At 43.9% G+C, this 19,367-nt stretch overlaps 1 protein-coding gene across 5 annotated transcripts in view; it reads right to left on the minus strand.

Annotated features, from left to right (window-relative positions):
• The window catches only part of LHFPL6 (LHFPL tetraspan subfamily member 6), a 242,079-nt gene extending 223,390 nt beyond the window's left edge, over window positions 1–18,689 (minus strand). The window contains exons 1-3 of one of the 5 annotated variants that reach the window (XM_008706909.2): window positions 17,897–18,105; window positions 17,292–17,370; window positions 16,355–16,924 (exon numbers count right to left, since the gene is read on the minus strand). In XM_008706909.2, coding sequence (XP_008705131.1) covers window positions 16,355–16,739 — 385 coding nt within the window. In that variant the 5' untranslated portion in view covers window positions 16,740–16,924; window positions 17,292–17,370; window positions 17,897–18,105. Of the gene's footprint in view, window positions 1–16,354; window positions 16,925–17,291; window positions 17,371–17,896; window positions 18,106–18,220; window positions 18,245–18,424 lie in introns of those variants that run through there. The other 4 variants (XM_040622259.1, XM_040622248.1, XM_040622254.1 and 1 more) reach the window with 4 other exon arrangements.
• Between the last annotated feature and the right edge of the window lie 678 nt (window positions 18,690–19,367).

Here is a 19,367-nt window from a genome sequence, read left to right on the forward strand (position 1 = left end):
AAGAAAGAAAGAAAGAAAGAAAGAAAGAAAGAAAGAAAGAAAAAGAGAGAGGGAGGGAGGGAGGAGGGAGGGAAGTATGGAGGAAGGGAAGGAGGGAGGGAAAGAAATACAAAGAGGGAGAGAGGAAGGGAGAAAGAAAGGAAGGAGGGAAGAAGGGAGGGAACCCTCTAATGCGGTTGTTGAGAATACCTATACAGATATCTATTTCACTTCAAATAATGATCTGTCAAATACAGCCAGTTACAAAGTCCGTTTATGAGGTCCTGAATAATAAGTCACCTATAGGTAAGATTATTGGTTCAAAACTCGATTGGAGAAATGCAATAGGGTACAATAGCAAACTAAACGTAGATGGAAGTATACCAAAGTTCTCACCTTCTAGTTCTTTATAGTTCTTTCTTAATCTGCTTCTACCCATTACTTTATCCCCGATAGCTAGAATATTCCCTAGCACAGAGCAGGAGGGAAATATGTGTGTAATGAATGAAGCATATTAGCTTTTTAAGTTAAAGTTAAGTTGGAAGTTTTAAATCAAATGAGCTATGAGTAATAGCCATCAGTTACCGAGAATCTACTGTATCACGATATTACATGACTTATGCATATCTAAACTCCACAAACCCCAGCTCAGTGGGGTTACTATTAGTCTTAGTTGAGGGAACTGGGGCTGGGAGGCAGTACTTGCCTGGCTCATGAAGCTGATGAGCGGCGGAACCCAACCCTGTCCATCCAGATCCTGTGTTCGCTTGCTTCACACAACATGTGGCCAGAGAGTAATGCGAACACGCGAACAGAAGGCAGTACTTGAAGATTTGCTAATACACGAAAAAAGTACTAACATTTCATTTTACTTAGAGTCTCATAGACACAGTTGTTTCTAGGCTCTGATTGCATGTAAAATTCTGAAGCCTCCCATGTGGGGAAAACTGTTGTTATTCTGATCTTATGCTGTAAGTAATGCTACAAAAACAATCTGCCACAATTTACAAGCCTAACAAGCTAAAGAGAGCAAGTCTAGAGAAATAAAAACATTTCCCTCGTCCAATATTTCCTACCATCTTAAAATCTCATCAGATTCAGAGTCCCAGATCGGCCCTAACTGGACGGTAAGACGTTTATGGTAAAACCACTCCACACAAAGCATAATTGTCTGAAATTACACTGAAGTCAAATGTACATGAAATGGTGCCACACAGGGAAGAAGAGCTCGCTGCTGTGTAATTTAATGAAACCTACTGAGCACCAAGGGCACAGGCAGCCAAATTGAATTTTAAATGGTGCCTACCAGGAGGCTATAATCAGGACAGCCACCAGTGGTGGATGAGATAAATGAACTGACTTTCTTCCACCAGGCAATCAAAATAGAATGCCATCTTTATGCATCACGCACACACACGAAGTTAAACTATTCACCTCTGCACCTCGGCTTTTTTTTTTTTTTTTTTTAACTACATGGTCATTTCTAGACTCTTCCATCCCAAAGGCACCTCTGGGTTAGTGAACATCCTGTAATATAATTTTTTTTTTCCTACCTTGGTTCTTCTTGTGATTTTTTGTCCCGAAAAATAAAATCTGGTCCTACAAAGTGCAGACTTCTCTGGAATCTCACCAGCACAGCAGCTGCTAAGCAGCCAGCACTGTCCAAGGGTGGCTTCGAATTGATGATTCGGTTAGGCATAGCTAGAAGCCTGCCTTCTAACCGGGACAGCCGTGTGGCAAAAGGAAGGGTCAGGATTTCAAGCCATGCCTTACGAAAAGTAAACGAAGTGGTACTCTCTCATAAGTACGTTTTCAAAGACATATTTTCATGAACCTATATATTTAATCCTGATCGTTCCAGCCGCCCACTGACCTCCCACCTTGAAGTCCCACCAGCACTGAACCGCACACTCTCCAGAACTAAACTCATAACCTTGCCTCACAAAACATGCCTCCTACAGATGCCCCACTCTTCATAATGGCAGGCTCGTTCCAAGACGCACAAAGACATGAAAACAGAGAGCCCCCCAATCAGGGTCATTCTCACCAACAATAATCAGTTGCCAAATCATGTTGACGATATTTCATCCTGTCTTTTACTTCTTGTATTTCCTAAAGTCCAGAGCCTCACTGTGTAGATCCCTGAGGCCCGCCCATACGAAGTGCAGTCTGGTGAGACTACCTTACTGAGGGATGTGGAGGGTAGGGAAATAAGGAAAATGGGGCAGAGTCAAACCTACAAAGTAAGATATGTTAGATACCGTCAGACTCAAGTCAGTATCCAACACGAGGCCCAGAACCTGTGGCATTCTGCCAAGTAAGAACTTGGTCAATAGCTGCAAAGTTGAACTGGATTAAAAATACATATACAGTAGCTTTCCAAGCAGACGATACCATATTAAGTATCAAGCAGACAGAATTTTCTCATTGCCCATTTTCTCTCAGGCACTTCGCTAGGCTCTAGAGATAGTGTGATAAATAAAACAGAGGAGATCCCTGCCCTTGGGGTATTACAACCAATTAGAAAAGACATTATGCACATAATTGTAAAGATTAAGTAATCACAAGTGTACCACATGCCATGAAGGAAAAGTGTAGACATAACGGATATAGCAACATGGAAAAAAAATAATGATTGCATATTGGTACCTTTTTCCACTCATTTTTCATTTCATTCCATTCCTTCGAAGGGTGCACAATTTTAACAGTCATGCCCCTTAACCAAATACCTAGACATTGGTTCTATTTATGTACTCAAACGATACACAGAGAAATTTCACAATGACTTTTTCTCTTTTCAAAATATACTCATGATTACAACTCTACCTTAAAAGGACTGGTGTAAGTGAAAAGAGTCCAGGAGCTTTCCAATCAGCTACCTCTCAACTTAACTCTCCAGTAACCTGTCTTAAATGAACGAAGTTCTCATATAAACAGGTACAGGGATAAACAGCATCTCCCTGAACAAATATCTTCATCTCTTCCTTGGCTTCTGATCTCAGGAGTATCCTGAGTACAGGTTCCTTAGCACGAATCCTTCCAGCCCCTTACTCTCCAGCCTCATTCACCTGCCTCCCTTGTGCTTTCTGCCCAGTGTCTCAGAGGCAACCTGCATGCTCACTTCGTGGGCCCCGTCCCTGAGGTCCAGTCCCCTCGCAGGCATGCTCTCTCCTCCTCCTCTTCCGTGTTTCAAGTCTCAACTCAAACCTGCTGTCCTTCGGAAAGCCTTCCTTGGCACCTCATCGAGATCATGATGTACCTTTTCTTCCTAACATTTAACAAGTTTGTAGCTTTATAGTCATTTGGGGGGAGTATTTGACTAATCTTCATCTCTCTTACTAAAATTCTAGGTAGACAAGAACCATACATTACCACATCAGCATTCTATCTCCAGCTAGAACAGAGCCCGACGCATAGCAGCACTTAAAACTCATTTGTTGAATAAATGAGTGAGAAAAGCACCACTATATAGTAACTATTTCTTCACGTTGTCTTATCCAGTATGTCTACACTTGTAACCCTTGTAAATACCAGGGTAACTTCCCTTGAGGCTAAAATTGGAATAGTCTTCCTCAGAATACTTTCAGGACAATGAATTGTTACTTAGAAGTGACTATAAAGACTATAAAGGAATTGGCTTTACCTAAGGATTACAATTTTCCATTTAAATTAGGTTGTGTAATACCAAATGGGAAAAACAAAACAGAACAAACAAACAGCAACAAAAATGACGTACTACCATACATCACATCGTAGAAAATAATGACTCCATTGTAGGTCCCTTCTAGACATAAAGAGACCGTGGGAAATCTTATATTCGTATCCAAGACAACTGTGCATATATAGTAGGGAAGGAGAAATAATATGGGAATTGTTATGGGGAGCCCCTGGTGGCTAGGAGCGAGGAAAAGCTTTCCAAGTCTGACCATGGACACTTGCCCTTTCCAGCCCCACGTCCGCTGGAAAGCCACGGTCCCGTAGAGAATCCAGTGTTTCCTGTGTACGTCCAGTCCCATCCAACATCATCGACTGCTATCTGCTGCCCATCCAGAAAGCACATTCGTGGATGGCTGAGAGGATGATCTGGGTAATGTCATCATAAGATAACACGAGGGGCCTGTGTTTAGTGAAACTCTAGACCGGAGAGGTAGAGATCTACATCTTACACAGTGTCTCGCACCAAGAAGCATTCTACAGACGAGGATTAGGTTTAATCACAGGATTATCCTATTTTAGAACTTAAGGGCTATTTCTTTTTTTTTTTAATTCAATATGACCAATATATGAGAATCATAAATTACGCTGGAATGACAAAACTACATTTTGTGTTTTGTGGTCTTCAAAGCAGTTGATTCAGGGCATGTAGACAATAATCACAGATAATATTAAGTCATGGAAATAACCAAGGGATGCCTAGTTTCCGCTCTTGTTCTGCCTTCATACACAGTGATAACATGACTAGCTAAGCCAGGACAGTAATCTATTAGGTCTCCAAGCCAGAAGATTCATTTACTATAGGTAACTGACAGCAATTTTTGTTATAAACCTAGTAACAGTAACATCCATTTATTCCTTTAAAATAAAAATATAATTGAAATGGTCAACAATTTCTATGAAAATATGATGTAAAAAATCAATCTTATATCTACTTACTGTTTATGTATTTACCCATTTGTTATTTCCTGCACTTTTGGGGACAGAAAAGGAAAATGTCTGCTTGTAAGAAGCTAGTGAAGTTCAAAGACACGGACAGTTACTTTAGTTATCATCAAAATGCTCCTGTTCGAAGCCCCCAAATATGCTGAGCACAGTCAGCAATCCTCACTTATACGCAGATGAACGTGCAAACAATTCTGAAGCAGAACTATCCACATTGCACGGCTGTAGAGCAAATTACATCTACATATGGTGGTAACTACAATATTTATTACTTTTTTAAATGTTTTGAAAACGTCTGTATAAGAAACTAGAGAAATACAAGATTGCTGAGACATCCATTCATTCACTCATCTATTCATCTAAAAATGGGAGCAGCAAAACCTGTTTACCTCTACCTCAGAAATGTCTTCAAGCTCTTGTTCTCTGTATCTCGGCAACTTCCGGGAGGCTCTCCCCACTTCTGGCTAAGACTGCTGTTACAGGCTTCTCACTCCCTTTCCTTGGTTTTGGTTATTCCCCAAATCAACCTTACTCCTCACGGCTACTAGATTACAGATGATAGAGTTCCTAAGTCAATTCTACCCACGACCACTCAAAAGCTTCAGTTTAGTTTAGAATCCTCACCGTGGAATAGAAGCAAGGACTTCCACAACCTGACTCCATCTGTCCTCCCCACTTTTATTCTCTGTCACATCATACCTGCCCATTCTTTATAGTACGATGCCATTCCCTAAACTCACATCAGATCTTTTGACAACTTCTTGGCTTTCAGAACTTGGTATTCCCCCTGCCTGAAGGCCCAGGGAGTCCTCTGCTCACCCTCCAGACCCAGCTCAACTAGCGCCTCTGCTGTGAAGCCTTTGCAGATCCTTCCAGACGCAAGGTCATTCCCTCCCTTGGCGTTGCCCCTCCAGCATTTTGTTCACAAGTCAATGGACTCTGGCGATTCTTTTTTTTTTTTTTTAAAGATTTTATTTATTTATTTGACAGAGACAGAGACAGCCAGCGAGAGAGGGAGCACAAGCAGGGGGAGTGGGAGAGGAAGAAGCAGGCTCCCAGCAGAGGAGCCTGATGTGGGGCTCGATCCCAGAACGCCGGGATCACGTCCTAAGTCGAAGGCAGACGCTTAACGACTGAGCCACCCAGGTGCCCCGACTCTGGCGATTCTTGACTAAACATCTGTGATTTTAGTCTATTCACCACAAATCCCAAAAGTTCACAGTATGACATGATCGTCCACTTGCCTGAGGAAGGAATTTGAATTATGTATCGTATTTTAGCAAGGGTCCAACAAGGGAAGTAGAATCCATCCTAAGGTATTTCAAACACAGACAATTTAATATAGCACAGGAAATTGGTCACGCAGAGGATGGAGGAGCTAAAAAGCCAAACAGGAGATAAAGAGGTGACCCAGAAACTGGCGACAGCAGGAAGCTGCTGCCATCCGTTTGACTGGAGTGATATTGGGAGAAGACGGCATTACCAAGGACTGGAAGAAACTGGGCTGGGGTAGGATCATCACAGTGGCTTCCTGGCAGAAGCAGGGGCCGTGGAAGGTAGAGCATTCCAGGAAAAGAGACAACTGCTGCCAAAGGTACTGCCCAAGGAACAGCTAGAGAGGGAGAAACGCCCTGGTTTCTCCCTGCTCCCCGTCTTCCAAAAGGGCCTCCCATTGGCTGAAGAGACCCAAATGCCAGGTGCCGAAGCTTCTGGGAAATGCAGACTCCTGTAACAGAGAGCCAAGCAGGAGAAGGGTAGGATGGAAAATAACTGGCAAGCACCTCGCTTGGCTGCTGAGTGAGCTTCACCAGCCAGTCGCTGTATTCAACAAAACGTGGATGTGTGTGGAGGGATCGCGAGTCCTTTAGATGGTAATTATACCTTACATACTGGTTTCCTCCATAAGACTGTGAGCTCCTCGGTTCCTCAAAACATTAAAAATAGAAATACCATATGACCCAGTAATTCCACTGCTGGGTATTTACCCAAAGAAAACAAGAACACTAGTTTGAAAAGATCTATGCACCCCTAGGTTTGCTGGGCCATCATTTACAATAGCCAAGATATGGAAGCAGCCCAAGTGCCCACTGATAGAGGACTAGATAAAGAAGAGGTGGCAAATATATACAATGGCATATTACTGAGCCATAAGAAAGAACGAAATCTTGCCATTTGTGACAACATGGACAGACCTAAGGGGCATTATGCTAAGTGAAATAATTCAGACACAGAAAGACAAATATTAATTTCACTTACACATGGAATGTAAAAAAACAAACAAGCCAAAAAAAGGAAAAAAAAAAAAAACAGACTAAAAAATACAGAGAACAAACTGGTGGTTGCCAGAAGGGAGATGGGTAGGGATAGGTGAAACAGATTAAAAAAAAAAGATTAAGAAATACAAACTTTCAGTTATAAAATAAATAAGTCAAGAGGAAGAAAAGTACAGCATAGGGAATACAGTCAATAATACTGTAATAGCGCTGTTTGGGGACAGATGATAACTACACTTATCGTGGTGAGCACTGAGTAATATACAGAACTGTCGAATCACTATGTTGCACGCTTAAAATTAATACAACTTTGTATGTTAATTATACTTCAATTAAAAAAAACTATTAAAAAAAAGACTGTGGGCTCCTTAATAGCAGGGACCTTATCTCAATTTGTATCCCAACAGCTAGCAAATTATTTGGCATATAATAGGCACTCAATACTGTTAAATGCCCATAAACACTAATCCCCTGGATTTACAATGTATTTTAACTCAGCATTTCCCAAAGCTTATTCTGTCGCCCATTAATTCAAAGAGATCTTAATTGCCTATTACAGGTAAGTAGGACTCCACCTTTCCCAAATAAGTTTGTGAAACACAGTGTTAAGCAGATAGTATTTTAGTCCACTGGGGCTGCAATAACGAAATGTCACAGATCAAATGGCTTATAAACACCAAAAATTTATTTCCCACATTTGTGGAGGTTGGATGTCCAAGATTAAAGTGCCAGCGTGGCTGGACGGGGTCCCTCTTTTTATCGTATCCTCGAGAGGCGGAAGGAGCAGGGAAGCTGTCTGACTTCGGTGGCGGTGGCACTAATCTCATTCATGAGGCCTCCACCTCATGACCTCATCACCTCCCAGAGGCCCCACCTCTTACTACCACCACCTTGGGAATCAGGACCTCAACAAATGCACCGGGGATGGGCCAGGACAACATTTTCAGACCACAGCAGCTGGCTTCTTTATTGCAGAAAATAAACAGAGCTCACTCAGGGGTTCCAAAGCGTGCTGGAAGACAGGGCTGTATTCTGCAGCGCCATTTCGACGCAGATGATCACAGAACACTTTTTTCCCAAAGGACTAACATTCTGCAGGGACATCATAAGGAGACACTGCTTTAAATGTCTTCATGTTCGTGGCATTATTTTATTTCATTTCTGAAATATTTCGGTGAGGTAGGAAAGAACAAGGTCACGCCTTACAGATAAAAATGTTGCTGTAAATAATTAAAACTAAATAATACATCAGCAAGTATTAACTGGACATATAAGATGGCATTTAACTATTCTAGTCCCTGTTGGGCTAGAAGAAAATTATAAATCGTAGTTCCTGCTCTATTTGAAGACATAAGACATACGAGAAACACAGAGAACCATAAAATGGAACTTTCTTTTTATCCAACAATATTTCTATATATGTTTCAGTAGGTCAGAGTAGCTGGTATTGCCTGGTTCTTGGAAGTATGAGACACAGGAAAGGTAAATTATTTACTAGAGTTATAAGCAGGTCAGTTCTGGAGCTTACATTACCTCTGAGCTTCATGAACTATAAAAGCAAAACAACAGCTGGTACGACATCTACCATATAAAGGAGATAACTAGGTCCTCCAATAATTAGTTCGCAGTATCAACGCACCAGAACTAGAACAATATTGAATCCAGCCTCGTGATCTTCTCAAAATAACCCTTCAGAAGTCCCTGGGAAATCCCTAGACTCCCTCCCAGTGATCTACCTAGATCTCTCTTTGTTTCTATCACAAACATTTTAATGATGAAGATTGACAATGCCAAACATTATCCTTCATTTCTATAGGAAGATGGAAGGTCCTTGGTTTTGTTATCTAAGAAGTGTGTCCTCTGGAATTAACATTATCTTTAGCCCTAACAATGGGGTACTTACACTAGAAAACTCAGCCAGCATGTAATAATGAAAGATAACATTCTTCTGTTTAACAATTGTTAAAAGACTTTGGTTGATTGTTTTGGGATCCTCTCCTAATGGCCTCTCTATTGCATATTACATCATTAACATTAACCTACAATGCATTTTTTTAAGATTTGATGTATTTATTTATTTGAGAGAGAGAAAGTGAGCAAGAGAGAGAGAGAGAGAAAGCACATCCGCAAGCCAGAGGTGGGGGCAGACAGAGGGAGAGGGAGAAGCAGATTCCCTGCTGAGCAGAGCAGGGAGACCAACATGGGGCTCGATCCCAGGACCCTCGGATCCTGACCTGAGCCAAAGGCAGACACTTAACTGACTGAGCCACCCAGGCACCCCTGTAATGCATTTTTTTGAGAACGGCAAAAAGTTGCTAGATCTGGTTACTACAAATGGTTTTATCATACTACAAGCATAAAAATGGAGGACCAAGGAACAATAAAAAATATTTACCTATGTTAAGAGACATATTATCCACGATGGTCAGATATTCCGAATTCTACATACGCTACAAGATGAAATTTCAATTAACACTTACTATGGGCGATAGCATTCACAGCACAAACAATAACTAATGCAATAACTTTGGGTGTCACTCTCTAAAGTTCCGTGTTCTCAGCTGTGAAAAAGAATAAATTGCCTGCCTCAATGACAACAGAATGAGTTCTGTAGATGACTGGTCCCTTCAGGGCACTGGACCTAAATAAATTAGTTGAACACTTAATACTATATCCTCCCCGTTCCTCCCGGGAGATTGGTAATAGACAACATACTGAATGCTCTGTGAGTTTTGCTGCAATGAGATGGGTTGACTTTCCATAAACAAATGCTTCTCAGACCTATTTGTTCCTGTTTGCTTTCCCTCATTGGTACACCCAGGAATCCGTGTTCCTCAGAACACACTGAGGGTGATTTCTTAAGAAAAAAAAAGATGAACTTTAATGACATCTGTGAATAAGTTTTGAACCTGATGCCAATACTCCTGCTGACTACAGCCAGCGCACGCCGTAAGACACTCTCACCAAGCTGGAGGTAGCTGGAGAGATCAAGTACTCACAGGGCCCCGACGATGACTGTGTCCCGAGTGCAAACTCTACGCATCTCGTGATATGACAGAGGATGATGTAAAGCTCTCCAGAGTGTGTGTTTTGAGTTGGTTTTATTTTTTTAATAGGAATGGTGATGAATCATGTTCCTCAGTTTGCTTTCTTTGCGAATGACGACACGTTTTTACCTGACCGTGAACCAATGCACAATCTCTGTGTTAGAGAGGCTAACCCACCCATGCTAACCCTGACTAACCTCTGTGGTGTCTAGGTACGGCTATGTTTGGTGGTAACAAAGGGAAGTAAGCTAAAAATCAAATGACTCTCTTGGAAAGGCTCCACTCTGCATAAAGTAAATGAAGATTCAGACTCTGTCGAAAACATCCATCTCAATAATTCTAGGTTAAAAGTCTGGCCTAGCTGCTCACATGACAGGCCCGGGTGCAATGGATAACTCTTTCTTCCACCATGTTAGCCAGTTATTATCATTAGCATCTTTTTTCACAAATACACACTTAGGAAGTAAAAACCCTATAATTCAAAATAGGTAAAAATGGAGTACCCTTGGCAGTAAAGAAACCAGAGAGCCCAGCACGAGCTCACAGAACGTAAACCAGCAACAACGCACTCTGCCTGCGGCTGAAGGATGCAAACACAGCACAGGAAATGGTAGCAGGTTTATAACTTGCAGGTGGAGTCACAAATCAAAATAGTCTTTATCTAAGCATAGTGTGGAAAAGATTTGGTGCTTCTGCTTTCTGAGTGTATGCACAGGGCCGACTGTCCACCAGTAACACCCCAAATCTCTAAGATCAGGGAGAACACAGCTATAAACGGGTCTGTTCCTACATGAGCTATGATGTTTTGCTGCTTATATCACATTAGCCCCAAAATAACTACGGATAGAAAGAGATTGATAATCCATACTTTGCTTAGTGGTGGACGTAAGTCTAGGTCCCAATACTGGTATCCTATGAGGTTTGAAATGAACAAAATTGGTTCCTGTTTCCCAAAATGTGGCCTGGGGACCATCTGTGTTCTAGAATTTCTGGGGAGTCTGTTAAAAGGGCTTCGCCTGGGCCCCACCCAGACCTGCTGATGAATGAGACTCTCTGGGACAGAGCTGGACTCTCCCCGAGAAATAAACTCCTAGGACACTTTTAGGCCCACTAGGGAATTAAAAGAATATTGTATTGAATTTTGATGTCAGTGATTGACATGGAGAACTTTAAAGCTTCCTAGGAAAGTTTGAAAACCAGGAAAAACTTTCCAAAGAAAGCCTTAGAAGTTCTTTGGCTTCTCCCTCTCCCTCTGCCCCTCCCCACACTCGTGCTCTCTCTTGCTCTCACTCTCTCTCAAATAAACAAATAAAATCTTTAAAAAAAAAAAAAAAAAGAAGGAGAAGAAAACTGGTGACCACGGCTATTTGCAAATGTAATTTTAAAACATTAAATACAAACATATAAGATTCGGTGTGTTAGGTTTTATAAAAGATCAGCTAATTCATTGACATCCCTGCCTTTGAGGAGTCCAGAGCCCAGAGTGGATGGTACCTGAGGCATCTGTTGTCGGGTGTCTGCGCCTGTTGCTTCCTCTAGCCCATTGCTGGCTGCCAGAGCCCCGCTCTCGCTGCCACACTGCCTAGATTCCATCCGCAGCCTGGTCCTCTCGATGAGCAAAGTATGTGGGACATATGACAGTGAGGAAAGGAGGGGTCTGTGGCCCTAGAAAGTACCACTCTTCAGCAAGAGTGCATCGTCTTTTCCCCTAAAGATGTCTAAGATCAGGAGACCCTTTGCTTGGTCAGAGCCAATTGAAGTCCATCTCGTCTACCAGCAGAAGCTCTGACTGGCTGGTTCCTGAGCGGGTGTCCTCCTGGCCTAGTCATTCCACTTTTGCAAGGAACACTTGGCTTTTATGGAATTGGACAAGGGCTGTCTTCGCCCGTCTCTCTGGTCTGCAGTATGGCCTTCGTGTCTTTCAGTGAGTGATTCGTGACTGAAAATCCACTGCATGAAAAGTACAGAGGGTGTACGAAGGTCTTATTTTGAGTTCTCTGTCTTTAAGATCTTGTTTCTGTCATAGGGCAATGGTAAATGAAAGAATATATATACACATATATGTCTATATTACGTAATGTACGTATTACACTTATAACATGTATATAATATATATTAAGAGAAAGAACTTGAGGAAAATGATTTTCTGTGACAAAAACAGGGAGAGAGGGAACAAGGATGTCCTCAGCTACAGACGTGGTATCTTTCCACAGCCCAATGACAGAAGTTTATATCAGATTCCAACACAACTAAACACTAACTTCTGAAAGTAAACAATCTCCCAGAAGTCACATGTTTCTAAAATATGAAATGGTTAACTTAGAACAGGGTTCTCAAGCTGGGGGCTCAGAACCAGCATCATCTGGAAACTTGTTAGAAATGCAAAGTATCAGGCCCCTCCCCAAACCTACGGAATCAGAAGTTCCTGGGTGGGCCCCAGCAATCCGTGTTTTAAAAGCCCTGGGTGATCCTTTACCATGTTCCTGCATGGTAAAGTTCGAGAACCATAGGCTCCGAGCCCAAGAAAATTCACCTGGGCTTTACCTTGTTGGTTAGAGGGGAGCTGAATGGAGCAGGAGTGCAGTTGGGAGCAAGGCACAAGGTGTAGCTTCAAGAGGAGAAGACCCCAGCCTGCCCCCCTAGCTCGCCTCAGAAGTCTTTGGATTTCTTAAAATCAGAGCAACTTCCTTCCGTTCCGCACGGTCGCTAAAAAGCCACTATGCCCATTAATATGCCAACACTCCTCATTTATCTTATTCCTTAGCTGTCACTCGACAGATAGAAAGAAAGGAAAGCACAAGGTGGCATATTATATGACAAGTCAGGTTTAAAGAGGAGCGAGGGAAGGAGAGTGGCAAGCCCCCATCCTAAAGGGATGACAGACAGGTCCAGGTGGGACCCTACCGTGAAGGGACTCTGGAAAGGCAGTGATGCTTTCAGCACACAGAACAGGGGATGCTCAAAGAAACACTCCGTCATCATTACTATCTTCAGCAGCACTTAACTATCAATCAGTTGAGCAGCTGGTCTCCCCTGGCTTCTTAGAACAGAACCCCTTCCAAACTGGAAAGGTCACTGTTCGCTACTGATGAGCACTCTTTACCCATTTTATACATATACGTGATACATATTCAAGCTAAACGTGGAATCGTATAAATCTGGGCCTCCCTTCCACATCTCTTTATTAAAGCAGCAGCAGTTGTTTCTTGGGACGAAATCGACACACTCAGACCCTGACGTTCACAAGCACCAGTTATAGAACTTACAGGCAGACCTGATCTGTCTTCACAACGCTGTCCCGTGTTTTATTTACAGAGCACGCAAATAAGGCATTTCCCTAACACATGCATTGAAAGTGTGATATTAAGGTTTAAAAATGTTGCGGAAGGACTTCATGACTACAGCGGTACTTGAAAGCACATAATTTTCTATTCAACAAACAAACCCAACACGAAAACCTGTTTTCTCCTAGCACCACCACCATCCGATAGGCACGGACCCATTTTTATTATACACTCTATATTTCCGAGGCTCTCTGCATGCGGTTTAAAAACTCAACTGAGGGTAAAACTCAACCAAGGCCAGTTTTCAAAAATTCTGACAGAAACATGACTTAAAACATAGGATGGAGATGTGGCAATGAAAGTTTCTGTACGAGGTGCCCCAAGAAGAGCACAAGTCACTGATTCCTTGAAGTCCTCCGCTACGGGGAGCAAATGTCATATGCAACAGTCCTGTCTTGCCTTGCTCTGCCAGTTGACAGGTGACATTTTAACCTCTAACCAACCATAGCGAGACAATTCAAAATTAAGGTTGACACTTTGTCCTTTAACTAGTTCCAAAGTACTGCAGGGGCTTTACTGCCTGATGTTACAGCATATGTGCAAACCCCAGGCACAGCAGGCAGGGGTAGCAGGACGCCTCTGTACTTTGCCATTCTCCTGCTTCCTGTTGTTTTTGGAGCAACCCTAACTTTAGCTAAACATAACCCTTCTGGGTGAATCATTTTTAGGAAGAGAATCCGCCTTATAGCAGAGTACGCTCTATGTTGACTATATTTCTGGAGCATGGCCAGCTATGGAACTCCTAGAACTCGCTGGCTTGGTATTTTGCAGTCTTTATGAAACCTGCCCGTTTTATGAAAAATTTCATAAAATAATATGACCGCTTAAGTTTTTATGCATAAAACCCCAAACAATTATGGAATGAATAACGGGAAGAATTCTTTTGGAAGCTTTTTTTTTTTTTCTTTTCCAACTCATCTACCATTAAGCAATAGTGACGAGTGGCAGATTTTTCAAAACCTTTTCCATAACTCGAGTTATTTTTTCATTCTAAATTTACTCTAAATCTTGAGTAATGGGATGTATTTACTTACTTGTGCCCTCAAGAGGTTCAAATCAGAAAAAGCTCTTTTAGGCTTTATGTTCATAATTATTTTTTGCCAGGTAGGAGAAATATATACAAGAAAGGAGAGAATATCAACTGCTAGTAATAAACTATATCCTTAGCTTAATGTCAGTGACTCTTGCCAAGCAGAGTTCATGAAAAGCACGTACAAAGGGGGGGAAAGGTCCTTTTAAAAATATACATAACTTCCCCAGTGATCTTTCCCCTTGAGTTTTCTCTAAAATAGAACATTTAGCTCTGTATCATTCCAAAAAATCTATACAGAGTTTAGAGAGGGAAGCATAAATCTCACGGGTCTCAGATTCACTTCCTGTTGCCTTCCTTCATTATACATTTAAAGATAATCAATAAAAACTGATTTTTCTTTGTAAGCATTTTCCTGTGCTGCCAGAAATAACAGCAGTCCGACCCTAAAATGAAGGAAAAATGGAAAGTAATATGTACCATAAGAGGAGAAAAAGAAACTGCCTAAGCATTTTTCCTGAGCCAAATGAAACACAAACAGCAAATCAAATTTATTCTTAAAGAAAAACAAATTTTAAATACTCCTGGCATTAATTCTATTTCTGAAATCTGTGGTATCAAAAAGTTTTCAAATTCTGGATTTATATCTCAGCTTTCAACAACCTCTTTGTGTTTTCTAATCGTTTTACTATATTTCTATATGAATATATATATTCACATATACACACACACATATATATCACACGCATGACTTTAGCTCGATGTGGAAGTCCCCCTAGCTGCCTCCTAGGGCAGAGTGAGATGCAGAACTTCCGGGAAAAACACAGATGAGAACAACATTACACCCAGTAAAGGAATAAAGAACTGTAAGCAACTCTTGTCATTTGTTTTAAAACACAAACCTTATTCAAAATGTTACTTGAAAGTGTTCTATTAAATAACCTACAATCATCTGTTGGGGTTTCTCCAACATACAGTCTATCTGAGAGCTATCCATTTTAATTTATTTTTTCTTCTTCTGGATTCTTCTTCTGGATTCTTCACTAAAGACTTGTAAGAAAACCTCACATGGAAGAGGAACAGACTTTTACTTTGTAATGAAGTTACAGATAGGTTTTATATGTTTTCCTGGCTTCCTATGTCCCTTCATTCTGTACTATCTACAGGTTGTCATATTTTACCAGGACGGACCATAAATCAGACAAGTTCAGCCCGTCAGTTTGACGAATGGAGGTGAAAAGCGCAGTGGAAAATATATAAAGTATAATTAAAACCATATGACCAGAGATATTGAAGTAATACTTGTTGGAGGAAATCCAAGTAAAAATCAAACCTTTTCTGGTGTTAGTGAGACTCTCCAGTCCATTTGGGACAAGCCACAGTATTTGCTTTTTTTTTTTTTTCTTCACAGCAAGAGCATGCAGGAAAGTTAAATCCTAACAAGGTAATTCAGCCTATACCTGTATTTGTAGCAGAATGAAATCCATAGTTGTTCATGTAAAACGGATCTCTCATTTAAAACAGTAATCATTTATTTAGAAATATAGTTTAAGATTGGGCAAGGGTCTATTTTATACCCTCCAAAGAGTATTAAAGTCTTAGGAGAGCAATGTTGACTCAAAAACCTTTTCTACTTTTCATCTCTGAAGACCTGAAGATGCTAGTAAGACACAGATGATCTAATTGCTTACTGTTGAAGAAGAACAGAAGGTTCTAAGATCTAAACCATTTCCCCTACTACGTTATAAACAATCTCGATGTGACCGCCTCATATAGGCTGTACTTAGCAGGCCAATGACGTACAGAAATTAAGATCTCTTAAAGTTGTAAAGCAATTCTGGTAAAAACAACAACAACAACAACAACCTTGACTTGGGCAGTCTATCACCAAAGCCATCCCATGTCTATTTCTCCAGAGCATTCCAAGCACCAATTATAAGGATCTCAGCAGACGACCGGAACATAACTTTCAATATTGCTTTGGGATTCCAGGAAACGAGTCAAACTGAACAAGTCACTTACCCCCCAGAAACTGAATTCCTCCAGCCACTCTTCCCACCGTCCTGGAGATGAGCTCGGACACGCAACAACCCATGAGGGCGGTGAGAGCCACCAGCAGGAGGAGGCCACAGCCCAGGCCCGTCACGATGGTACAGATCCTCCATTCCACACTGGGGATGCCCTGGAAGGAGGCGTAGCGCCCACATTCCTCCACCATCACCATCATTTGCCGGCTTTCATCATGCACCGGATAGGAGCATCTCCGGAAAGTACCGAAGGACACGGACGTGCCCAGCTGTGATCCCCAGAGCCAGTAAGGCATGAAGAACCCCACACAGGAGGTGGCAGCACAAAGAAAGGAGAGCAAAGCCCAGATCACCCCGGTACAAGTCAGGCTGGATGCCATCTTTCAGCAGGGCGATGGGGCCCCAAAGTAACTGTTCTGGGACTGCAGGAGCGAGGGAAGATGTGAAACCACCAGGGAATGGCAGGCAGTCCACAGTTCTGCAATGGGGGGTGTCTAGTAACAGAAGGGATCTTCAGTCTTCCTGGCCATCAACTTCCTGTCCTCTGTAGTAAGGACGATGGTCCCTGGCAAAACAATAATAAACGTTAAAAAGTTCAATGTTTTTAGAGAAGCGATAACACCAGTTCAGCCGGGCTGCAACTCAACGAATCAACATTCAAACCTGGCCCAACACTTCAAAAGTGAGAAGAACTAATTCTCTCTAGAAACTTCTCTACAATTCAAGTTTTGTCCAACCAGCTCAAAGCTTTTTCATGTCTTTATCTCCCATAAATGCTCCCAAATTAACTCTGACAGCTATTTACTTAAAGAAATGCATGGCTTCTATTTGCCAACTCACTGAATTCATTTCACATGCTCGCAGTAAAAGTAATGTAGCATTTTTACTGGCAGTAAACATGATTCCAAATATTAAAATAAAGTGAACCATACCATGGTTTGTTTATTCGCCTTGCAAGTTCATGCTCATAATTTGTAGCAACTTTTCCGTGTCCCTTTCGGTGCATTAACTCTGCATGAGCCCAAACAAAATAACTGGGGTAATTTTCACCGTGGCAGAGCATCATAAATTCAACAAATACTACAGACTGTCTAGGCACATAGACTGGATGGAACTGTTAGGTACTCCCTGTACTCATTCAGTAGTATTTGTGAATTCAGTCTTAACTACCTTCTTTCTAAGGAAAGACTGTGTATGACTTCCTTCGGATTCACTGGTTCCAATAAAATTGTTAGGACTATCTCTCCCGCTGAACGATTGTCCTGTCTAATCTGAAAAGTAATCCACACTCGCCAGTACTCCACATGGAACCCCACTCAAATAGTTCAACTACGCATTGACTTCCACCCCTCCCTTCTTTTCAAAAGGAGTTCTTGAACCATTTCCCACACTTTCCCTAAAGAAATGAATACAGGAGCTGAGCCCATGCACCCTACAGTTCCATTCCCAGAACCTGTAACTCCAGCTTCTCAATGTCCCCGGCAAATTCCCTCTCCCTAGCCTCTCCCTTTACCCAACCCCCCATCCTCACCCCTACCGTTTCCTCTCCACCGGCCGCCCCATTTCCAGTCCAGTGTGTCACTCCAGGGGAGCTTCAACTACTTTTTTTTTTTTAAATAAATCTTGTCAACTGCGGTCAGCGTCAGCGTTAGCCGCTGAACTTGGTCTGTCTGAGCCATGAGGCTGGGGGAGACCGGCTGGGGGGGCGGCCTGGTGGGGGAGGAAGGCCCTCATCTCCGCTAGGGAGCGGCGCCCCGAGGTGAGGCCAAGCCCATAGTCGGCCCCTCGCAATGGCCCCACCCTGGACGACACCCTGTGATCCCTGAGGCCCGAAGGGGGAGAGGGGCATTTTCCAGCCTACCCGCGCGGAGGGAGGGGAAAGCACGGGAAGGCAGCACCCCCCGGAGGCAGCCGCCGACAGCGGACGCGGCGGCAGAGAGAGCCGACCGCGCAGCCGGGCTCAGGAAGTCCGGAGCCCGGGGCAGCCCGACTCCGGCGGCGGGGGAGCAGCGGGCGCGGGGCGAGAGCGGAGCCCGCGGCGCCGGGCGGCCAGCGCTCTACTCACACGGCTGGCGGCCGGCGGCCGGGGCGCGCACCCAACTTGCTGTCTTCCGCGGGCGGAACATCCACGGCGCAGAAGAGCGTCCTTCCTCCTCGCCGCTGTCCCTAACAGCCGCGGCCAGCCCGGACCCGCCTCGGGGCGGAGAGCGGCGTCCGGCCGGAGGCGGAGGGTCTCCCGAAGGCCGGGCTGCGCCGCCACCCGCGGAGACCCTGCTGCCCGCGCTCTCCGGCGGCGGCTCGGGAGGAGCGCGGTGGCCACGCGCGGGGCGCCCGGGCTCGCACGCAGAGGAACAGAGCTCCCTTTGGCAGGCGAGGCACGCACCGCCTCCTCCCCTCGGCGGCCCGGCCCTCCTCTTTCTCCTGTCCCCTCCCCTCGCGCCCGGGGACCCACGGCCCGCGGAACGGGGACGCGGCGCGGCCGACCGGGACTCGGGAGTCCCCGCCCGCCCCGGGGGCAGCTCTGGCGGCTCTCCCAGCCCGAGCCCGAGCCCGAGCCCCCCCTCCTGCCCTCCCCTCGGGGCGACTCCCGCCGTGGCGACGGCGGGGAGGCACGCAGACCGAGAAGTAGGGGAGAAAGTTGCTTGTCCTCTCGGTGCTCGCGAGGGGCCGCTGAAGACCAGACACGTTCCCTGGTTGCCTCTCTGGGTCTGGGGTTTGCGGTTTAAGCGCCCGTCTCCTACCGGAGGTGTAGATGAAAAGGAGGGCCTTAAAACTGGCTAAAGTGACCCTTTGGAGCTCTGAGGAGATCCTTGGGATGTAGTCACTGTGGAAGGAGTGAGAAAAGCCCATGTGGACTGAGAGAGAAGAGCGGGAAGCCTAAGGCTCAGGGATTCTGCCTGGCAAGCGTCTTTCCAGACATGCCCGGAGAAGGCAGGGGGAGGCTTCTAGACAGCGAGCCTCTCCCAAGAGATACCCTTTCTGGGAACCTCTTTCAAGCCATTGTATTT

Source organism: Ursus maritimus, unplaced genomic scaffold, assembly GCF_017311325.1.
Source record: "Ursus maritimus isolate PB19 unplaced genomic scaffold, ASM1731132v1 scaffold_10, whole genome shotgun sequence".
Taxonomy (NCBI): Eukaryota; Metazoa; Chordata; class Mammalia; order Carnivora; family Ursidae; genus Ursus; species Ursus maritimus.